The 21416-nt window shown below is 38.5% G+C and overlaps 1 protein-coding gene across 13 annotated transcripts in view; it reads left to right on the forward strand.

Annotated features, from left to right (window-relative positions):
• Window positions 1-16120, forward strand: part of TOR1AIP1 (torsin 1A interacting protein 1) — a 37571-nt gene extending 21451 nt beyond the window's left edge. For 3 of the 13 annotated variants that reach the window (XR_012428692.1, XR_012428704.1, XM_074026750.1), the window contains 6 exons: window positions 19-75; window positions 3802-3843; window positions 4565-4633; window positions 9136-9180; window positions 9319-9598; window positions 13198-16120. Coding sequence is in view for 9 of the 13 variants with exons in the window: in XM_074026750.1 (XP_073882851.1) it covers window positions 9163-9180; window positions 9319-9598; window positions 13198-13988 (1089 nt within the window). In the remaining 4 variants the exon portion in view is untranslated. The remainder of the gene's footprint in view (window positions 1-18; window positions 76-3801; window positions 3844-4564; window positions 4634-9135; window positions 9181-9318; window positions 9599-13197) is intronic. The other 10 variants (XR_012428689.1, XR_012428696.1, XM_005540130.4 and 7 more) reach the window with 5 other exon arrangements.
• The last annotated feature ends 5296 nt before the right edge of the window (window positions 16121-21416 follow it).

Raw genomic sequence — 21416 nt, forward strand, 5'->3', positions numbered from 1 at the left:
CTGTTTTTTATTTTTTAGATAAAGCCACCAGATCATCTAGTCAATATACAGAATCATTTTGGCAGTCATCACAAAGTAAGTAAAGCTGTGTTTACAGTTCTACCTGTGAGCTTGGTCAAATGCTGTTCCTATTTTTGAAGATCCTCTTTTGAAATTTAATGTAAATATTGAAAAAGAGGAATAATGAATACTTAAAAAAAAAAAACTTATCCAATATATCTCTACCCCTTGACCTTATGACACTTATGGAATTGTTATTCTCTATATCCAAACCTGAATTTGAACTTAAAAAACAAGCAAAGGAACTACTGCTTCCTGTGATTTGTTGAATGTCTTTGCTAGCAATATAAATGGGTTGATTGTTTTTATTTTAACAGACTAATGTAGTAGTTTGAGCCTATTTATATGCACTTATTCTAATAAGGACATAAAATTTTATATTAGTACAATTTCAACTCTGTTGTAAAAGTTTGGAAGGATGAATGAATAAGTGATAAAGCACATGTAATAAAAAGTTAATGGCAAGCTCGGTGATGGGTATATAAATATTCATTTCAGTCTTACAACTGAATATTTTTGTGATCAAATATTGAGAAGATATAACAAAAAAAGATTGGAAAGTAATATACCAAAATGCTAATAATGATTTGCTTAAGAATCATTGGTGACATTTTTTTTAACTTTATTATTTTCTTTTCTTTTTTCTTTTTTTGAGATAGGTTCTCGCTCTGTTGCCCAGGCAAGTGTAGTGGTGCGATCATGGTTCACTGCAGCCTCGAACTCCTGGGTTCAAGGGATCCTCCTGCTTCAGCTTCCTGAGTAGCTAAGACTATAGGCATGTGCCACCATGCCCAACTAATTTTTAAATTTTTTATAGAGACGGAGTCTCACTGTGTTGCTCAGGGTGGTCTCAAACTTTTGGGCGCAAGCATTCCTCCCACATCAGCCTCCCAAGATGCTGGGATTGCAGGTGTGAACCATTGCACCCAGCCACCTTTATTATTTTGGTACTACTGTTTTTTTCTTTGGACATTTTTAAATCAAGTCTCCCAAAATCTGAGTTATTAACCAAAAATATCTTTGTATGTAAAAACCTTCAAGAACTTTTTTATTCCTTCCACATTACTTTCTTTTCTTAAGAAAAAGCCTTTGGAAGGCCGGGCATGGTGGCTCACACCTGTAATCCCAGCACTTTGGGAGGCTGAGGCAGGCAGATCATGAGGTCAAGAGACCGAGACCATCCTGGCCAACATGGTGAAACCCCATCTCTACTGAAAACACAAAAATTAGCTGGGCATGGTGGCAGACACCTGTAGTCCTAGCTACTCGGGAGGCTGAGGCAGGAGAATGGCCTGAACCCGGGAGGAGGCGGAGCTTGCAGTGAGTCGAGATTGCGTCACTGCATTCCAGTCTGGGCGACAGAGTGAGACTCTGTCTCAAGAAAAAGAGAAAATGAAAAAGCCTTTGGAAATATGTTTTATAATCATTGTGTTTATAGAATTCAATTTTATATTTTTCATTTTAATTTTTAGTAGGTTCTGGATTTATGACTATAAAATGAGACATAAAATGAATTAGCTGCTGGAAAAAAATCAGTTGTGGAAAATTACTCTTTGAATTATTTTATGTATTTGCCCTATTTTACTCCAAATCTTTGATCTTTGGAAACTCTTAAATGTATCTACCTGTATAAATGATGTTATACCCATGTGGTGAGATACTATTTAGGCTGGGGGCGGTGGCTCACACCTGTAATCCCAGCACTGGGAGGCTGAGGCAGGTGGATTACTTGAGGCCAGGAGTTTGAGACCAGCCTGGCCAACATGGTGAAACCCGTCTCTGCTAAAAATACAAAAATTAACCAAGTGTGATGGTAGGTGCCTGTAATCCCAGCTACTTGGGAGGCTGAGGTACAAGAATCGCTTGAACCCAACAGGCGACGGCTGCCGTGAGCTGGGATCGCACCACTGCACTCCAGCCTGGGTGACAGAGTGAGACTCCATCTCAAAAAAAAAAAAAAATACTATTTAGAAATGAAAAATGAGTTTTATATAATGAGTTATATATACTAATGAAAAGGTGATCAAGATGTATTTCATTGACTTTAAGATACTATTGATTTTATGTATCAATGAGAAAGAAAAACCATCCAGTTAAACTGTGCCATACCATTAATTAAAAGATACATCTGTAGATCAGAGGGCATTTTTTAAAAAGTATGTCTTAGAATTTGATGAAAAAGTATTAAAAGGTATGTATCCACTTTTTAAAAAGTGTATTTTTAGTATAGACTGAAAACAAAGCTGAGAGAATATATATCTGTCTTACTTACCATAGTATTTCTACATTCAATGTTTTGCACATACTTAACAGATAGATGTTCATGAATTTTTAAATTACGCATTTCTAGAATGGCACTTTTTTAAAACAGCTAGCATATGTTTGTATTCAGAAAAAGTTGAAAATAAATAAATGTAAATGGATACTTGTATTTATCATCAAAGAGTAACTCATTTCCTCAGGGCAGATCTGAAAATTCACCTTGTTAAAAGGTGCCATTTGTTAGTCATCCCATTGTGTCATTTTACAGTTATCCTTAAATACCTCCTCAAAACCTGAAGTAGCATGTTTTACTTCATAGCTACTTTGCAATGTCCATAAATCTGCATAGATAGTATATACCATTTCTCTATGGTATGGTATGTGGTATATGATATGGACTGCCTGGATTTGTATCTCGGCCCCACTACTTTTAGATATATAATTTTGGAAAAATTACCAATTTTGGTTTTCCCTTTTTTTTTTCGACATAGAGTCTCGCTCTGTCGCCCAGGCTGTAGTGCAGTGACGCAATCTTGGCTCACAGCAAGCTCCGCCTCCCGGGTTCACGACATTCCTGCCTGCCTCAGCCTCCCGAGTAGCTGGGACTACAGGCACCCGCCACCATGCCGGGCTAATTTTTTTTTGTATTTTTAGTAGAGACAGGGTTTCACCATGTTAGCCAGGATGGTCTTGATCTCGACCTTGTGATCTGCCCACCTTGGCCTCCCAAAGTGCTGGGATTACAGGTATGAGCCACCACATCCGGCTGGTTTTCCCTTATTTATAAAATGGGAACAACAATAGCATCTGCCACACAAGAATTAAGCAAAATTGGCTGGGCACGGTGGCTCATGCCTGTAATCCCAGCACTTTGGGAGGGCGAGGCAGGCAAATCATTTGAGGTCAAGAGTTTGAGACCACCCTGGCAAACATGGTGAAACCCTGTCTCTACTAAAAATACAAAACATTTAGTCTTGCGTGGTGGTGCACACCTGTCATCCCAAGTATTTGGGAAGCTGAGGCAGGAGAATATCTTGAACCCGGGAAGCGAGGGTTGCAGTGAGCTGAGATTGCACCACTGCACTCCAGCCTGGGTGACAGAGTCAGACCCTGTCTCAAAAAACAAGAATTAAACAAAATTATACTCAATAGCTGATACACATTGACTGTACGTAATCATTGTTTTGATGGTACTGATCCTAAAACTGACTCCTTCTTGTTGTCCAATTCCTAAACATTTTGAAGTTTAGAAATGAGGGGAAAAGAAATACACTTTTATATATATATATATATATATATAGTATATGCATGGTTTTTATATATATATACACACACTTATATACTTACATGCTTGGAACTGATGTTTTTTGTTTGTTGTTTGTTTTAGTATCCACAGTAAACAAGCAAAATGTCTATGCAGCATGTTTTTTGTTGTTATTTTCAAGTATTCTATGACCTCATCCCTGTTTTCTGTTTCAGGTCGCAACTTCACAGCTCATGATAAGCAACCTTCAGTGCTGAGTAAGTAGTTGGTTGCCTGCTCTTTTTTCAGTCAATCAATTTTTTTTTTTTTTTTTTTTTTTGACGCAGGGTCTTACTCTGTGGCCCAGGCTGGAGTGCAGTGGTGCTATCTTGGCTCACTGCAAGCTCCGCCTCCCGGGTTCACGCCATTCTCCTGCCTCAGCCTGCTGAGTAGCTGGGACTACAGGCGCCCGCCACCATGCCCGGCTAATTTTTTAAATTTTTAGTAGAGACGGGGATGGTCTCAATCTCCTGACCTTGTGATCCGCCCACCTCGGCCTGCCAAAGTGCTGGGATTACAGGCATAAACCATCGTGCCTAGCCTCAGTCAATCAATTCTAACCTTGCCTTATTCTCCTAACAAAAGTCGTAATAAAATTTCAAGTCATTTTACCCCTCTTTACCTTTTTAATTCACCACGGATTGGTACTACCTGTAATAATTACTCTGTGATGTGGAAATGTGTTCAGGGCTATTTTACCACAAGTAATTTATACTGAGTGATAATATATTTATTTGCTACCTGCTTTGCTATAGGAAGTGGTTCATCCTCACTGATAGGATCCTTTGAAATTATTTTTTACTTATAAAACTATTGCTTTTATTGTTTTCTTCCCCTCTTTTATTTTGTCTTTCTGATAGATTAATTTTATAGCACTGGAATATGGTATAAACTTTCAAAGTATGGGAAATTATCTTTTGATATATGTATTTGCTTCAGGCTCAGGATATCAAAGAACTCTTGAGGAATGGGCCCCCCAGACTGCAAGAATAAGAACTAGGATGCAAAGTAAGTAGATAAAGCTCTGTTAGTGAAATAATCTGAAGCGTATTGGCTATGTTTTTCTTGACAAAAATGTTTAGTTCTTCAGGTAAACATTTAGGTTGTTTGTGATTTCACTAATAAAGTACAGCTATGATTACTAGGTTAGTAATTTCTATTTGCTTGGACTGGCAGCACATGGGCTAGGTGTAGAATGTAAATACTGGCGGGAGCAAACCAGAGATTGATGAGTCTTAACAAGCTCTCAGTTCTAGCAGCAATACAGTCTTTATACAATAATGAAATTCTACTCTTTTAACAATACTTATTTTTCGCTTTTAGCAGATTTTGGAACAGCTTTGTATACTCATAATTTTACATAATAAAGGCTGAAATGCACAAGTTATATTTTCATGTTTAGGGTTTGGGTTTTTTTTTCTGTTTTTTGTTTTGTTTTGTTTTTGAGATGGAGTCTTTCTCTGTTGTCCAGGCTGGAGTACAGTGGTGCAATCTTGGTTCACTGCAACCTCTGCCTCCCAGGTTCAAGCAATTCTCCTGCCTCAGCCTCCGAAATAGCTAGGACTGCAGGTGCGCACCACTACACCTGGTTAATTTTTGTATTTTTACACGCCCAGCTAATTTTTGTAGTTTTAGTATAGATGGAGTTTCACCATATTGGTCAGGCTGCTCTTGAACTCCTGATCTCATGATCCACCTGCCTTGGCCTCCCTAAGTGCTGGGATTACAGGCTTGAGCCACCGTGCCCAGCCTTTCTGGGTTTTTGTGTTTTGTTTTGTTTTTGTGTTTTTTGAGATGAAGTCTCCCTCTGTTGCCCAGGTTGGAGTGCAGTGGCATGATCTCAGCTCACTGCAGCCTCCGCCTCCCACATTCAGGTCATTTTTGTGCCTCAGCCTCCTGAGTAGCTAGGACTTGTATGCATGCGCCACCATGCCCAGCTGATTTCTGTACTTTTAGTAGAGATGGGGTTTCACCATGTTAGCCAGGCTGGTCTTGAGCTGCTGACCTCTAGTGATCTGCCTGCTTCAACCTCCCAAAGTGTTGGGATTACAGGCATGAGCTACCACACCCAGCCTCATGTTTAGGTTTTGGATGGATTAAATGTCACAGAATTTAAGGAATACTATAAATTTATGTGATAAAACCATCATACTCTGAACCCACTTTCTATAATTTCTGTGGAAATGTGTCCACATTAAATCTTGACCATATTTTTTTAAAGTCCACGCATATTCTCTGCTTTAAGTGACCTTTAACCTCGCTCCCTACTGTACTCATCTAGCCACAATAGGTCTGGAGGTCATCAGGTATTCTCTTATTTAGATAATGTAAAAATCCACATCATGTATCTCTTGATCATGGGATAATTAACTCTGTAATTGAACCAGATGATGTCTGTGGCCCTGCTTTTCCATCAGTAAACTGGGAGTGGTCATAATTCATTTTTTCTTAGCAGTGACTTTTTTAGCGCACATATAAGTGAGTTCTTCAGCAGCCTAGAACCGAAATAACTTTTTGCCCTTGTCTTATTGTCGATTGTCATTTCTTATTGCTGTGAGTATATGCCTGATATTAGAAAACCATTTCCTCTTATAATTTGCTCTTCCTGACCTAATATTGTAGTTAGGAAACCAAATATTAATTATTCAGCTTATTAGAATTATGTTTGCAACCAGAATCAAACATTAAAATTAAATTTGAAGACCCAAGAGATACTCTTGGATGTAAAAATGCATGAGTTTTAGTATATATAATGTGAAAAGCTCAGAGGCATCTGTGTCATTTCTTAGTTCTTAACTATATATTCTGAGTAATTAATATCAGATAAATGACTTCCAGATAAGTGAAGTTAGTACATACTTACCAGAAAATGTTTGCATAATTTTTCCTCTAATAAGACACTGCAATACAGAAGGAAAAAATAATTATATTGAACATCTAATTAAAATGCAGAAATAGATATTTTTAGTTGCTAAATTAATAGCTAATTTTTAGTGTTTTATCTGTTTGCATTTCTACTTTGTCTTAAATTACTATATTTATTATGGCTTACAGAATTATACCTTGGTTGCCAGCCACCTACCATATATAGATACCACATTGAGCTTTCAGAGTTATGTAACAGTAACATACCAGACGTGTGTGTGTAATAGGATCTTTTAGACATTCAACCACATGAGGACTTTAAGATAGAACGATGAGCAAGAAGAAAATATTTTCAATGGAAGTGAAAGACTACAGTGATTTTTCAAACAATGTTATATAATAGATTCCTCTTCAAGAGTATTTTTAAAAATGTTTTCTCAGCATTCCACATTTTATCTCTCATTCTTTATATATTTCTGCCTGCTTTGGTGAGGGAAAAAAAGTCATTTTTAGACCTGAATGTTCAGGAACCTTGGGCTATAGATTCTACTCCATGGAACATTGTCACCCAATGTTAGCACCAGTTTCCTGGGTAGACAGGTCCCAGTTCAGGCTTCTGCCTGCATCCAAACCTTTTAGGAAAGATGGAACCACTGTCTTTACTTTTTCCTGTTTGCCAGATGATAAAACAATGATTATAGAGAAGAATATATGTGCATGGAGAGGTCAGAGCATTAATATAAATGCTTTGGAACCTGTCTCAGAAATTTAGGTAAAGAAGACAGTTTGTAGTTAAAGCTCTTGGGCTCCAGGCCTAGCTCTTCCACTTACTAATTGAGTAATCTTGGTAAAATCACTTAACCTTTGTGAACCTCAATTTTCTTGCCTTTAGAGACAATAGTGCCTATAACTAAATTATTGTAATGAGCTTATATGTGTAAACACAATTTTTTAAAGTCTAAAATCTCATAATTATCCGGGCTTATTTATTGTTAACAATGTTTTCTGTAGAATCAGTAGCAACTATGGAGGATTTGTGCCCTCTACTCTTGATGGTTATAGAGTGATTGATTATCACCATACTCTTTAGATTAGAAAAGCTTGAGTTTTTTTCTTTTTGAGACAGAGTCTTGCACCGTTGCCTAGGCTGGAGTGCAGTAGCGTGATCTCAGCTCACTGCAGCCTCCGCCTCCTGGGTTCAAGTGATTCTCGTGCCTCAGCCTCCGAAGTAGCTGGTGGTGCACCACCACAGCCGGCTAATTTTTGTATTTTAATAGAGACAGGCTGGTCTCAAACTCCTGACCTCAGGTGATCCACCCACCTTGACCTCCCAAAAAGTGTTGGGATTACAGGCGTGAGCCACTGTGCCCAGCTGAGTTTTTTCTTTTAAAAAGATGTTTTTTAGAATTGTTGTTAGCATCTCTAGTAATGTTGATGAAAAGGATATCAGTTACCCTTTGGACGATGTCCTGCCTTGGCAGTATATACCCTGTTGTGTATGTGTTTGTGTTATATGAATTATATAAATATTATATATGGTACATAATTATTATTTAGCTGTCCTTCATTAACATCATAGAATTGCACTTCACAGCATTTTTATATATATTATCTCATTTGATCTTTGCAACCATGGAGTGAAGTATTCAAAATAAACATCTGATGGATTTGGGTTTTGTGTGGTTAGGTTTTTTTATTTTGTTATTTTAGTTGTAACTTTGATAACCTAACTTAGAAGCTTCTAAATAATGAAATATCCTAAGCTAAACTGGTAACTGAAAAACAATATTCCTCTTAGATTTGCTGTCATTTTGTCTTATGACATCATTATGCAGCTTTTTGTCATATGACCAAAAATAAGGCTATTTCTGAATGTTAGCAGAGCTAATATTATTCCTCCAGTTATTCCAGTGTTTCTCAAACGAAAGTTATTGATAAAACCCTAAGAAGATCCACCAGGAAGTTCGTTTATATATACAAAAATTATAAAAGTCCAGTCAAGTGATAGATGGCAATACTGGTAATATAGGTCATATGAATGAGATAACTCAGCCTCTATACTTTCTGAAGCCTGTCCCTCCATTTCCTCTCTTAGATTTTAAAACCTGCTGGTATGCTAAAAAAAGATGGAAGGGAAAGGGAAGGGTTAGGATTGTTTTTAATTTATTTTCTTGTTTTTATTTATTTATTTATTTTTTTATCCGAGATGGGGTCTCACAGTGTTACCCAGGCTGGTCTTAAACTCCTGTGCTCAAGCTGTCCTTTCACCTCAGCCTCTTGAGTTGTTGGAATTACAGGCATGAGCCACTGTGCCCGGCTTAATTTATTTTCTAAATAAATTTAGATGGATGTAGAGATTTGACAGAGTTGTGAGAAAATTATTTTTGAGCTCTATTGTTTAACCACAAGCCTAAAACAGAATTACTTAATTACTTGTCTATTAACAGAAATGATGAGAAGTTTTTAAACGTGATTTTAAACTACTACTAGTATTTGAAATGGTCAGAATCCCCAGATGAAATATTGAATTGGTTTGAGGTAGAAAATAGTGAAGATTAAGATTGAGTTTTATATTAAAACACCTTATCCAGACAGCTCAGTAGTCTATAATCCACATTTTGTCCTTATTTTTCCCCTCTTTACAGCATCTTCACCAGGCAAGAGTTCAATATATGGCAGTTTTTCAAGTGGTATGTTTCATTTTATTATGGTGTGCTTATTTTTTTTGTCCTTTTTATCCCGGAAGTTTCACCAATCCCATTAGATACTTATGGGTCAAATACTTCCAAACTTTCTCTGAAAACTAATTATTGTGTGCTTTCTACTAGACCCCACCATATGCTGTGAACAGCTATGAAAGAAATAGGTCTTGTGTCTCAAGGAGCCCTCAGTCTAATCAGCACTCAGATGTTCTACTTTTTCTTCTGCTTCTGGCTGATCTCTGTCTTCTTTTTTTCCTGGTGGAATTTGTATCTTCTTTGTCTACTAGAAATAAATACTCAAATTATGAAACATCAGTTGATAGTCTTATTTTATTACTCTCACCATTAGATGACAACATTCAGAAATCAGAGCTTGGAAACCAGTCACCATCAACCTCCAGCCGACGTAAGTTTGTGTATTCAGTTTTAATTAAATATTTCTGTAAAATTGGTATTCCATAATTATTCCATAATTATTTAAAAATGGTTTTTGACAGCAGTATGACTTGATGCTATTTGAAGAATCATATTTTAAGCACTTTAGAGGAAAAAGTATATATTCTACTAGCAGTGAAATTATTTATGGACAAACTATATATGAGACAACATCTGGTATTGCCCCTTCACTTTACCGTCCATAAGACCAAAAGTAATAGCTAATAATAAGTAAAGCTACTAATACTGTTAACTGAGGAAACCATGCTGAATTGAAAGACAGCCAGCCAGAGCATGACTTTTGGGATTACAATGGCTTTCGGAGTCTGCACACTTGCATTTGAACTAGATTGGACCACTTACCTCCTTTACAGCCTTGTTGCAAGTTTCTTTAGTTCTCCAAGTCTTATTATCCTGAAACAGTACTAAGAAAATAAATTCATGGGCTGAACATGGTGGCTTATGCCTGTAATCCCAGCACTTTGGGAGGCCAAGGCAGGCGGATCGTGAAATCAAGAGATCGAGACCATCCTGGCCAACATGGTGAAACCCTGTCTCTACTAAAAGTACAAAAATTAGCTGGGCATAGTGGCACACGCCTGTAGTCCCAGCTACTCAGGAGGCTGAGGCAGGAGAATTGCTTGAACCCGAGAAGCGGAGGGTGCAGTGAGCCGAGATCGCACCACTGCACTCCAGCCTGGAGACAAAGCGAGACTCCATCTCAAGCGGTGGCTCAAGCCTGTAATCCCCCCACTTTGGGAGGCCGAGGTGGGCGGATCACAAGGTCAGGAGATTGAGACCATCCTGGTTAACATGGTGAAACCCCGTCTCTACTTAAAAACCGCAAAGAAAATTAGCTGGGGGTGGTGGTGGGCGCCTGTAGTCCCAGCTGCTCAGGAGGCTGAAGCAGGAGAATGGTGTAAACCCAGGAGGCAGAGCTTGCAGTGAGCCGAGATTGCACCACTGCACTCCAGGCTGGGCAACAGAACAAGACTCTGTCTCAAAAAAAAAGAAAATAGATTAATGATGATTCTCACATTTTTTGTTCTTGGTACCGCTTTACACTAGTAAAGTTATTAAGAACTTCAAAGAGCTTTTTGTTGAAAATATGGGTTATATCTATCCATATGTACCAGGAAATTAAAGTTGAAATTTTAAAAAAATATTTATTAATTGATTTTAAATAATTTAGCAAGATGAGTGACAGATCAGATTGCTTTGCATTTTTTCTGATCTCTTTAAAAAATGGATTTGGATTATATATGCTTCTGTATTCAGTCTGTTACAATATATTTTGGTTGAAGTATCTACAAAAAATCCAGCTTTATACAGATAGGAAAAATTTTAATAGCCTTTTCAGATAATTGTGGCTATTCTTTTTTGAACTCTCCAAAACTCAACAAGTGTTAGTTTCTTAAATGTTACTTGAAATAGGATATCTGAAACCATCTTACTGAGCTTTTAGTACTCTATTACAGTAAAATTCATTGGTCTTTCTTATACTTTGAATGGAATATCGTGCACTGGTCATTTGGAAAACATTGGTTCACTGAGAAATGCAGATTTTCCCAAACATTGACACATTAGGAATGTAATATAAAATATCAAACTCATGGTGGCAGATTTAGGATTCTAAAATCCTAATTTTCACTTGAAAGCAAATGTCTGCAGAATACACAAGTCTGACCATAGTTTACTTGTTCTTTCAAGTAAAAAATAGTATTCCTGAAAAATGTGCTAATTCACCTTGTAATTCATTTGCACAAAATTATTTTCCTTGAGACAACCATGGTACTGTATGATGCAGCAGAAGTGCTTTGTGCGTACTTGCCATTTCTTCAGAAAGAATGTTGACAAGATATGTACCCAAGGATTGAGATTTAATAAGATAAATAATTAACTGCTTCATAAAGGACATTCTTAAGTAAAGGAATGTCGCTTTGTTAAACCTTGAATGCATGGCAGTGAAAAATAACAACGACTACAGTCGTACAGTTTGGTGCCACTGCCCTGTAACTCATGCTAAAGCATCAAAAGTTTTTCCCACCATTGCTTTTGCATTATCAGTGCAAATGTCAACACAAGGTGAAAGTCAAATAACATCTTAGTGTTAGAAGAATAGTTTTAACTGGCCGGGCGCGGTGGCTCAAGCCTGTAATCCCAGCACTTTGGGAGGCCGAGATGGGCGAATCACGAGGTCAGGAGATCGAGACCATCCTGGTTAATACGGTGAAACCCCGTCTCTACTGAAAAGTACAAAAAACTAGCCGGGCGAGGTGGCGGGTGCCTGTAGTCCCAGCTACTTGGGAGGCTGAGGCAGGAGAATGGCGTGAACCCGGGAGGCGGAGCTTGCAGTGACCTGAGATCTGGCCACTGCACTCCGGCCTGGGCGACAGAGTGAGACTCCGTCTCAAAAAATAAAAACAAAAAAAAAAAAAGAAGAATAGTTTTAACTTCATGGACATCTCCCCTGCAAAATAGGGTCTTGAGGTACCCCACAGATCACACCTTGAGAACTGCTGCTCTAAAAGGTCCATACTAAAATTAATAGCTTGAAACAGTCAATAAATAGAAGGTCTAAAAGTATTATTGGTACTATCATATTAACTGAATAAATGAAGTAGAATATGAGAAAGAACTTTATAAACTGAAAAGCACTAAATATAAATTAATACTATTATTATTGCCAATAGTAATTAACGAGTTACAAACTAAGTTTTACCAGTGTTAACTTGCATACCACAAAAGGCCATACATCAGTAAAATTAAAGGGACAGCTAGCTATTATAACATGTAGAAGATGTTCATTCATATTGCCTACTTTTCTTTTTTTTTTTTTTTTTTTGAGATGGAGTCTCGCTCTGTCACCAGGCTGGAGTGCAGTGGCGTGATCTTGACTCACTGCAACCTCCGCCTCCCATGTTTAAGTGATTCTCCTGCCTCAGCCTCCCAAGTAGCTGGGACTACAGGCTTGTGCCACCACACCCAGCTAGTTTTTTGTATTTTTAGTAGAGACGAGGTTTCACAGTCTCGATCTCCTGACCTTGTGATCCTCATGCCTCGGCCTCCCGAAGTGCTGGGATTACAGGCATGAGCCACTGTGTCCAGCCTGCATCCTTTTCTTTATCCTTTTATATACTTCAGAAATATTTCACCTTGAATAATTAGCCATGTGAATGCTGAGTTTCTAAATTAAAAAATATTTTATAAATTGTCTTTTAATAGTCTATTCTCCCAGCTGTTAGCAGTAGAAATAATAAACTTCACTTTATAAACTGTATTATTTTTCTGACTTGTTTATGCCATTTCTTTTGTTTATAAACTTTTTTCCTCAAAGATACTTTTACATTGAAGAGACATATGCATATTTATATACATAATTCCAAGTGTATGCATGTAAGATTTTCTTGAGAATGCGATAAATTATTTTATTAAGAAAATTTTCAGCTTTCTTCTTTAAAGTTCTTTCTCTTTTACCTAATGTTTACAAAGATTGATACTGATTTTAAAAGTCACTTGCCTTGAATCTAAGAAAATGGTATTTATATCTGTCATTTCTTTTTTTCTAAGTAGAAATGACTGGACAACCCCAAAATGCATCTTTTGGCAAGAGGAGCTGCTGGTGGCTACTTCCTCTGATAGCTGCTCTTGCCTCTGGGAGTCTTTGGTTCTTTAGTACTCCTGAGGTAGAAACCACTGCTGTTCAAGAGTTCCAGAACCAGATGAATCAACTTAAGAATAAGTATCAAGGTCAAGATGAGAAGCTGTGGAAAAGGAGCCAAATATTCCTGGAAAAACATCTTAATAGCTCCCATCCTCGGTCTCAGCCTGCTATCTTGCTGCTCACTGCTGCCCGAGATGCTGAAGAAGCGCTTAGGTGTCTGAGTGAACAAATTGCTGATGCCTATTCTTCTTTTCGTAGTGTCCGTGCCATCCGGATTGATGGGACAGATAAAGCTACTCAAGACAGTGATACTGTCAAACTAGAGGTAGACCAAGAACTGAGCAATGGATTTAAGAACGGCCAGAATGCAGCTGTGGTACACCGCTTTGAGTCATTGCCCGCAGGCTCTACTTTGATCTTCTACAAATATTGTGACCATGAAAACGCAGCCTTCAAAGATGTAGCCCTAGTCCTGACTGTCTTATTGGAGGAAGAGACACTTGGAACCAGTCTAGGCCTAAAGGAAGTTGAAGAAAAAGTAAGAGATTTCCTTAAAGTCAAGTTCACCAATTCTAACACACCCAACTCCTACAATCATATGGACCCAGACAAACTGAATGGCCTCTGGAGCCGCATTTCTCACTTAGTTCTGCCTGTGCAACCTGAAAATGCCTTGAAAAGGGGCATCTGCTTATAAGAAGTGAGAGAAGAAAAATCATGTCCCAAGTTCTGAGAATTGTTCACATTTTCTAACCAGAGACAGAATTCAGAGCTCTTTTTGAAAGAACTGGTTTCTTTTTAAAGGAAATTAAGTTCTTACATAAACACAGAACATAAAAATCATTTGTCAACCTAATTATCTAGGATATGAGAGAATCATTTCAGTTTCCATTGAGAGCTGTGTTAAAGGTATCTTAGGAGTGCAGATTATATGCAGTTCCTTAGAGAATCTATTTTGATTCTGGGCTGAATTATTACAGTTATGTATGACCAGTGAAAGGGATTTGTCTCCTTATGAACCTTCCTGATTTTTTAACTTAGATTTCTCACTAAGTTTCTTGAGTTATTAGTAAGATTGCTCCCTAAATGTAACCATGGATTTTCCCATTATGTTCCCTTTTATACCATGTAGGTGTGAGTTCCTTAGCTTCTGCCTATAGGAACATAAGTTATGAAAGGTCACGTAGGTGTGTGTTTGGAATTTTTTTTTCTTTTGTTTGTTGGAAGGTGGAAAGAACAAGGCAAGGAAGAAATTAATGGGGAAGCTGAAGGGAGGAAATGTTATAGTAATCCACTGAGGTGTAGGTCAAACATAGGTATATGAACTGTTAATCTTAGTGGATTCCATTGGGATTTGTTTTTTATATCTCCTTTTTCCTTCCTTGAAGAAAAATTCTTGGCCCTCCCAAGGATTCTTCATGTATATTGCAAGATTTAATACATTTGTTCACTTGACTCTTAAGAGTAGGTCAGGTTGGCCGGGCGCGGTGGCTCACGCCTGTAATCCCAGCACTTTGGGAGGCCGAGGCGGGCGGATCACAAGGTCAGGAGATCGAGACCACGGTGAAACCCCGTCTCTACTAAAAATACAAAAAATTAGCCGGGTGCGGTTGTGGGCGCCTGTAGTCCCAGCTACTCGGGAGGCTGAGGCAGGAGAATGGCGTGAACCCAGGAGGCGGAGCTTGCAGTGAGCCGAGATCGCACCACTGCACTCCAGCCTGGGCGACAGAGAGAGACTCCGTCTCAAAAAAAAAAAAAAAAAGAGTAGGTCAGGCCGAGGCAGGTGGATCACCTGAGGTCAGGAGTTCGAGACCAGTCTGGTCAACATGGTGAAACCCTGTCTCTACTAAAAATACAAGAATTAGCCGGGCATGGTGGCACATGCCTGTAATCCCAGCTACTTGGGAGGCTGAGGCAGGAGAATTCGCTTGAACCCGGGAGGCAAAGGTTGCAGTAAGCCGAGACCAGGCTTATTGCCCTCCAGCCTGGGCAACAAAAACAAAACTCTGTCTCAAAAAGAAAAAAAAAAAAAGACTAGGTCAATTCGTAACAGTTTATTTTGGACACATCCTGAAGCTTTTGTTTTGAATTAAGAAATAGTTTCAGGAATTGACAAACCATTTGTCAACCTGCTGTCCTGGGCTATTGAAGAAGATTTCGTTTTCTGTGCATCCAGTTGTTGCAGTCCAGGTCCTCTAGTACAACACCATAGCAAATATAAAGATTTACTATGCACGTGATACATTTTATGGAGTGCCTCAAGCCAAGATAGTGAACTTACATGAAGAGTGTGAAATGTATTTCTTTACTACTATAGTAGTATAGTTATAACTTTGCATCTATAATTGAGCTTTCTCATCTGTCAACTGCTATGGTTTTCTTAAAATGTTACAATTCTATATCTATCCACCTTGTTTTTTTATTGTCCACAAACCATTAAATGTAAATATTGTTTTTAGAGAGAGTCAGTCATTGGCTTTGTCATTTACCCTTTGAGAGTTCCACAAGTGGTAGTAGAGTGGTCTAACTTCTTTCCTCTAGTACTACCAGTATTCATAAATGTATGCCCCTTACTATAATTTGTTCCTCTTAGAAGTCAGATCATCTGATTTATAGAGGATTATGAAAACCAGAGTTTTTGAAAAGGCTTATTTTATACATACATATTATATAGAGAAATAACTTTTTATTAAATGTTTCACTGACCCAAGTAATTTAAAAGTAATATGTTACCTGTGTCTTTCAGGAAAAATAATTATAGCAGCTGATCTGTAAATGACTTTAAAAGCTATTTTAGTAATTTAAATAAATTTACTTTCTTGGTTTGTACTCTGTGTTATATATTTAATGATTTATCATATTTAAAAAAAGAAATCCAAGTCTTTTCCTTGAACAATTTTAGCAACCTTGGCTAGGAGAAACAAAAACCAAAGAATTGGAGCCATTTGCAAGTACATTGGTTAGAAGTGAGATAGCCATAACTTTCCATTTTATCTCGGCACTTAGGGTTTGTAAAAATATAGTTAATTTAGGTATTCCTGACTTGGCAAAAGAATCTCCACAGCAGCTTTTCTTTCTTTTTTTTTTTTTAAGTAGACATGGGATCTCGCTATATTGCCCAGGCTGTTTTTGAACTCTTGGCCTCAAGCAGTCCTCCTGCCTAAGCCTCCTAAGTAGCTAGGATTACAGGTGTGAGTCACAACCCCTGGCTTCTTAACCTTTTCTTCATCACCTCCCTAAAGAGCTTTTTTAGATTTTTTTCTAGTCACCCCTTCCCCAAGAAATTTCAACACCACATATGTACTATGTATCTGTTTATGGACTGTAAATGTTTTTTGCTTTATACAAAATATAATTTTTTTGTCCCCAATGAACCAATTTTCACCCCTATTGAGAATGCATGCTCAAGAGCATCCACATTTTAGATAATTGCTGCCTAAAACATTCTATTTGCTATTCATGTTATTGTGATCCTTTTAGAAGGGAAAATTTATTTTTTATTTTATTTACTTACTCTTATTTTTAAGACAGTCTCACTCTTGCCCAGGCTGGAGTGCAGTGGCACAATCTCGGCTCACTGCAACCTCCGCCTCCCACGTTCAAGCGATTCTTCTGCTTCAGCCTCCTGAGTAGCTGGGATTACAGGTTCACACCACCATGCTGGGCTAATTTTTTGTATTTTTAGTAAAGATGGGGTTTCACCATGTTGGCCAGGCTGGTCTTGAACTCCTGACCTCAGGTGATCCACCTGCCTTGGCCTCCCAAAGTGCTGGGATTACAGGCATGAGCTGCGGAGCGTGGCCTAGAAAGGAAAATTTAAGACATCAGCTTCAAAATAGGAGCTAGTTCTAGAGAAATGGAGCACATTGTAACTGGCCGACAACAGTGGCCCAGGAAAACCACAGTATGGTACATTCTTAAACTTTTGAAACTTAATTTGCTTCATTTCTTTTAATGACTTTAATATTTAAAGATGTTTTCTAAACCTCTAATCCTGAAAAAAAAATTGGAAGTAAACTGATTTTCATTCAGTGAAGAGAACTGCCATTTAGAAGTGATAGGGGTTTACACACTTTGTACCATTAGTTAATACCTAAGCTAAAAGTATAATATCCAGTTTCCTTAAGATCTCGGGTTTATGGAAAGTAGCCTTTCTTTTGGCAGTGTAAACAAGCAGTTCTATTAAATACATAAAGATAATGCACTATTCTGCTATTTTGTCCTTATCAAGATCATGGAGTAAAATTTTGTGGTATAAGAGGATAGGGTTTTTCCCTAAGGAAGAGGATTTTGTTGGCATTAACCACCAAAGATGGGGTTCTTCAGCCTGGAAAACCAAGCTGAGAAGGCTGCCATTGACTGGAAGGGGAGGAAATTCCTCCCTTGAACGCCCTGTTTCTGGCCTGGATTCAGAGAATTCCTTGTGTGTTTAAGGGCCCTTGTGGGTGGTAGAGGAACTAGTTCCTGTCACCTGAGCATAAACAGGAGAACCCCCTTGTACTCTACACTCCGGGTATAATGAACTACTTGCAATTTCCTAAACACATCATTCACTTGTCTCTTGCACATTCTTAGACTCTTTTGGAATACTTCATTTCCTGCCCTCTTGCTTTCCCCAATCTCACGTTCTGCTCATTCTTATTTGTCCTTTTAGTCTTCGTTTTCTTAGGGCAGCACTTCAGTGAAATCTTTCATAATTCCCTTCCCCCAAATACTATTTTAGGTGCCTCCTGGTTTGTTTTTGTTTTTTTTTTTCTTTTTTTTGGTGATTTAAACAATAAGACCTTTATTGTTACAAAACCCAGCAGCGTGAGGAGTTCCTGGGTTGGGTGACTTAGAGGCTGGAAAAATTCATCCCAAGCATTACAAGATATACCCCTGGTGAAAGAAAACCTCTGCAAGCTGCTAGCTGAAGCCAGCTCCTGTCCTCTTATCCAAAACTGGGTCGTGTCCAGCCAAACCATTTTGGGGGTTGAATGAGTCACTTCAAAGGGCTCAAATGACTGGTGAATCTTCCAGATAAAAGGAGAGAACACTGCCTTTCCTGCGCATTTTAAAGTGACTGAGGTGCTCCACACTCTGATTTATCCTTTATTACCCTGTGGCAGCATTAGCATACCCCTGCTACCACGTGCATCTTGCGAGCAGTGACGCGTCGTCAATATATGCACCGTGGTAATCACAGAGTGCTCAAATATTTATTGAATAAAAAGAGCAAGCCGTACCTAGTTATAGCTAGGTAAGTTGCATCTTAGTGTTTTATTTGCTTCCCCCACCCCCGGCCCCCATTACTCCTAAGCCCTATCTAAAAGCTTTATATAACTCACGTGGATTTAGCAATGCTACGAATGAGGAAAAACAAAGAGGACCAATCTACGCCGTGGAAGGGAAACTGGCACTTCTCTGGTGGAGACAGTGATCATTACAGGTCCTCAAGGGAAAGGTGAGTATCAAGGGAAAAGACTGGGAAGCCATGAGGTCTTCCCGCAGTGATACTTGGCGTTTGCATTTTCTTAAAATAGCTAGCAAGTATTCCTCCACCTTTTTCTGTTGCCTAAGAGGGTATTATAATTCAGATAAAAGATGGCTATGGATGTACGAAGAAGATGGATAAGAAAAATATTTGAGAAGTAGAACTGACCAGATTTGATTGAATGTAAAAGTGCTGAAAATTTCTCTGCGTTTTGTTTAGCTCATGTATCTTCTCCCCAGATAGCACAAAGTGATAGACTAAATTCCTATCTCTGCATGTCAATATGTTGACTTTTAGTCTGAAGTAGAGCCACACATATTTGGTCAGAAATTTTAAAGAATAAAAACCCTGGCCAGGCACGGTGGCTCATCCCTGTAATCCCAGCACTTTGGGAGGCCGAGGCAGGCGGATCATGAGGTCAGGAGACCGGGACCATCCTGGCTAACAGGGTGAAACCCCGTCTGTACTAAAAACACAAAAACTTAGCCAGGCGTGGTGGCGGGCGCCTGTAGTCCCAGCTACTCAGGAGGCTGAGGCAGGAGAATGGCGTGAATTCAGGAGGCAGCGCTTGCAGTGAACCGAGATCGGTGGCCACTGCACTCCAGCCTGGGCCAGAGCGAGACTCCGTCTCAAAAAAAAAAAAAAAAAAGGATAAAAACCCTGTCCCACCAGGAAATGAGCAAAAGAGGGCTGGGTTGAAGATTGCAAGAATATACATCTCAGACTCCAAGAAGAGAAAATACGGGAACTGTGAAAACTGTTTTCATATGGAGACCAGCAGCCATTCCCTTTATTGCTGCTACCCAATTAGCAACTTCCCCTTTGTGACTTACATACATTGTACCATTTGCAGTCTAGATAAATATTTAAAAATCTAAAAATGCAGTGTTGAACCGTAACTGATGAAAAATTAGCTAGTGGGTGCAATGTGTGCTATTCAGGTGATGGGTATACTAAAAGTCCAGACTTTACCAGGATACAATTCTTCCATGTAACAAAAAACCACTTGTACCACTAAAGCTATGGAAAGAACAAAAATTATTTAATTAACTAATTGAAACAAATAACTGCATAAAATTACTGTAGTACATACTGTTCCACTGAAATAATTTTGTAACCACCTCCTGTTGCTATTACAGCAGAACCCAAGTGTTGAGAATATCCACATGAAACACCCTGTGAGCTAATCATCTCCATGTGAGCAGTTCTTTGCTCTAGTAAATTGCGTATTGCAGTAAAAAGTGATCTGTCACACTTCTCGCGTTTTTCATCATATTTAATGCAATACCCTAAACCTTGAATAGCACCATGAGCCCCACACAAAGTGCCACCAGTGATGCTAGAAATGCTCCCAAGAAGCAGAGAAAAAAAAAATGACATTATGAGAAAATGTCATTTTCTCGTGGAATTGCTTGATAAGTACCATAGATTGAGGTCTGTAGCTGCAGTTCCCTGCCATTTCAGACAGCTGACTCATTTTGGAAATGAAGGGGCATTTAACAAACCCTAAAGGTACAGTATTGATAATTACAGTACAGTACAGTAAATATGTTTTCCTTAGGATTTTCTTAATATTTTATTTTCTCTAGCTTTATTATAAGAAGACAGTATATAGTACATGTTTTAATCAACTGTTTATGTTACTGGTAAGTCTTCTAGTTAGCAGTCGGCTATTAGTAAAATTTTGGAGAAGTCAAAAGTTATACATGGATTTTTGACTGTGTGGGTGTCAAACCCCTAATCCCCTAGTTGTTCCAGGGTTAACTGCACTTGCCATTGTGTTAAAATTCCCTACAGTATTCAGTACAGGAACATGCTGTACAGGTTTGCAGCCTAGACAATAGGATATACCATACAGCCTAGATGCGTAGTGGGCTGTACCCTCTAGCTCTGTGAAAGGACACTCTTAAGATGTTTGCACAATAACAAAATTGCCTAACAATGCCATTGTCTTTTTTATTTTATTTATTTATTTATTATAGAGCTGGAGTCTCGCTATATTTTGCCTAGGCTGGTCTCAAACTCCTAGGCTCAAGCAAGTCTCTCACCACAGCCTGCCAAAGTGTTGAGATTACAGGCATGAGGCATGAGCCACCACGCCTGGTGACAACACAGTTCTCAAAATGTGTCTCCTTCATTAAGTGACACATGACTGTATGCACATTTACTAGTTTATTATAAAGGATATTACAGAGGATACCGATGAACACCAGATGAAGAGATGCATAGGACAACGCATATGGGGAGGAGCATGAAGCCTCCATCTATTCCATTCTAATTTATTCAGGCTCTATAAAGTTTATATTCAACCTGTATATTCTTATTTGTGGCTCTCCTTTAAACACTTTTGTTCCTTTGCTCAGCATTGTAGAATCCAAATTGCACAAACCGAGTCTAGAGAATTTTGAGTATGGTAAGTCATCACACAGTCCTACCTGTTGACACATATTTGCATACATAATCATGATTTTGTAACTAAATTTACTGCAATGGTGACTCGCAGTTAATCTTTTTCAGAATGCTTACATGTACTCCAGGGGTTGGTTAACTGCCCCTGCTTACCAAACACAGTCCCTCTTTTTGGCCTCTCTCCGTCTTGATGCAAAACTCAGCAACTCTGAATTCCTAAGAAAATATCCATTCGCGTCCAGA

This window comes from Macaca fascicularis, chromosome 1 (assembly GCF_037993035.2).
Source record: "Macaca fascicularis isolate 582-1 chromosome 1, T2T-MFA8v1.1".
Taxonomy (NCBI): Eukaryota; Metazoa; Chordata; class Mammalia; order Primates; family Cercopithecidae; genus Macaca; species Macaca fascicularis.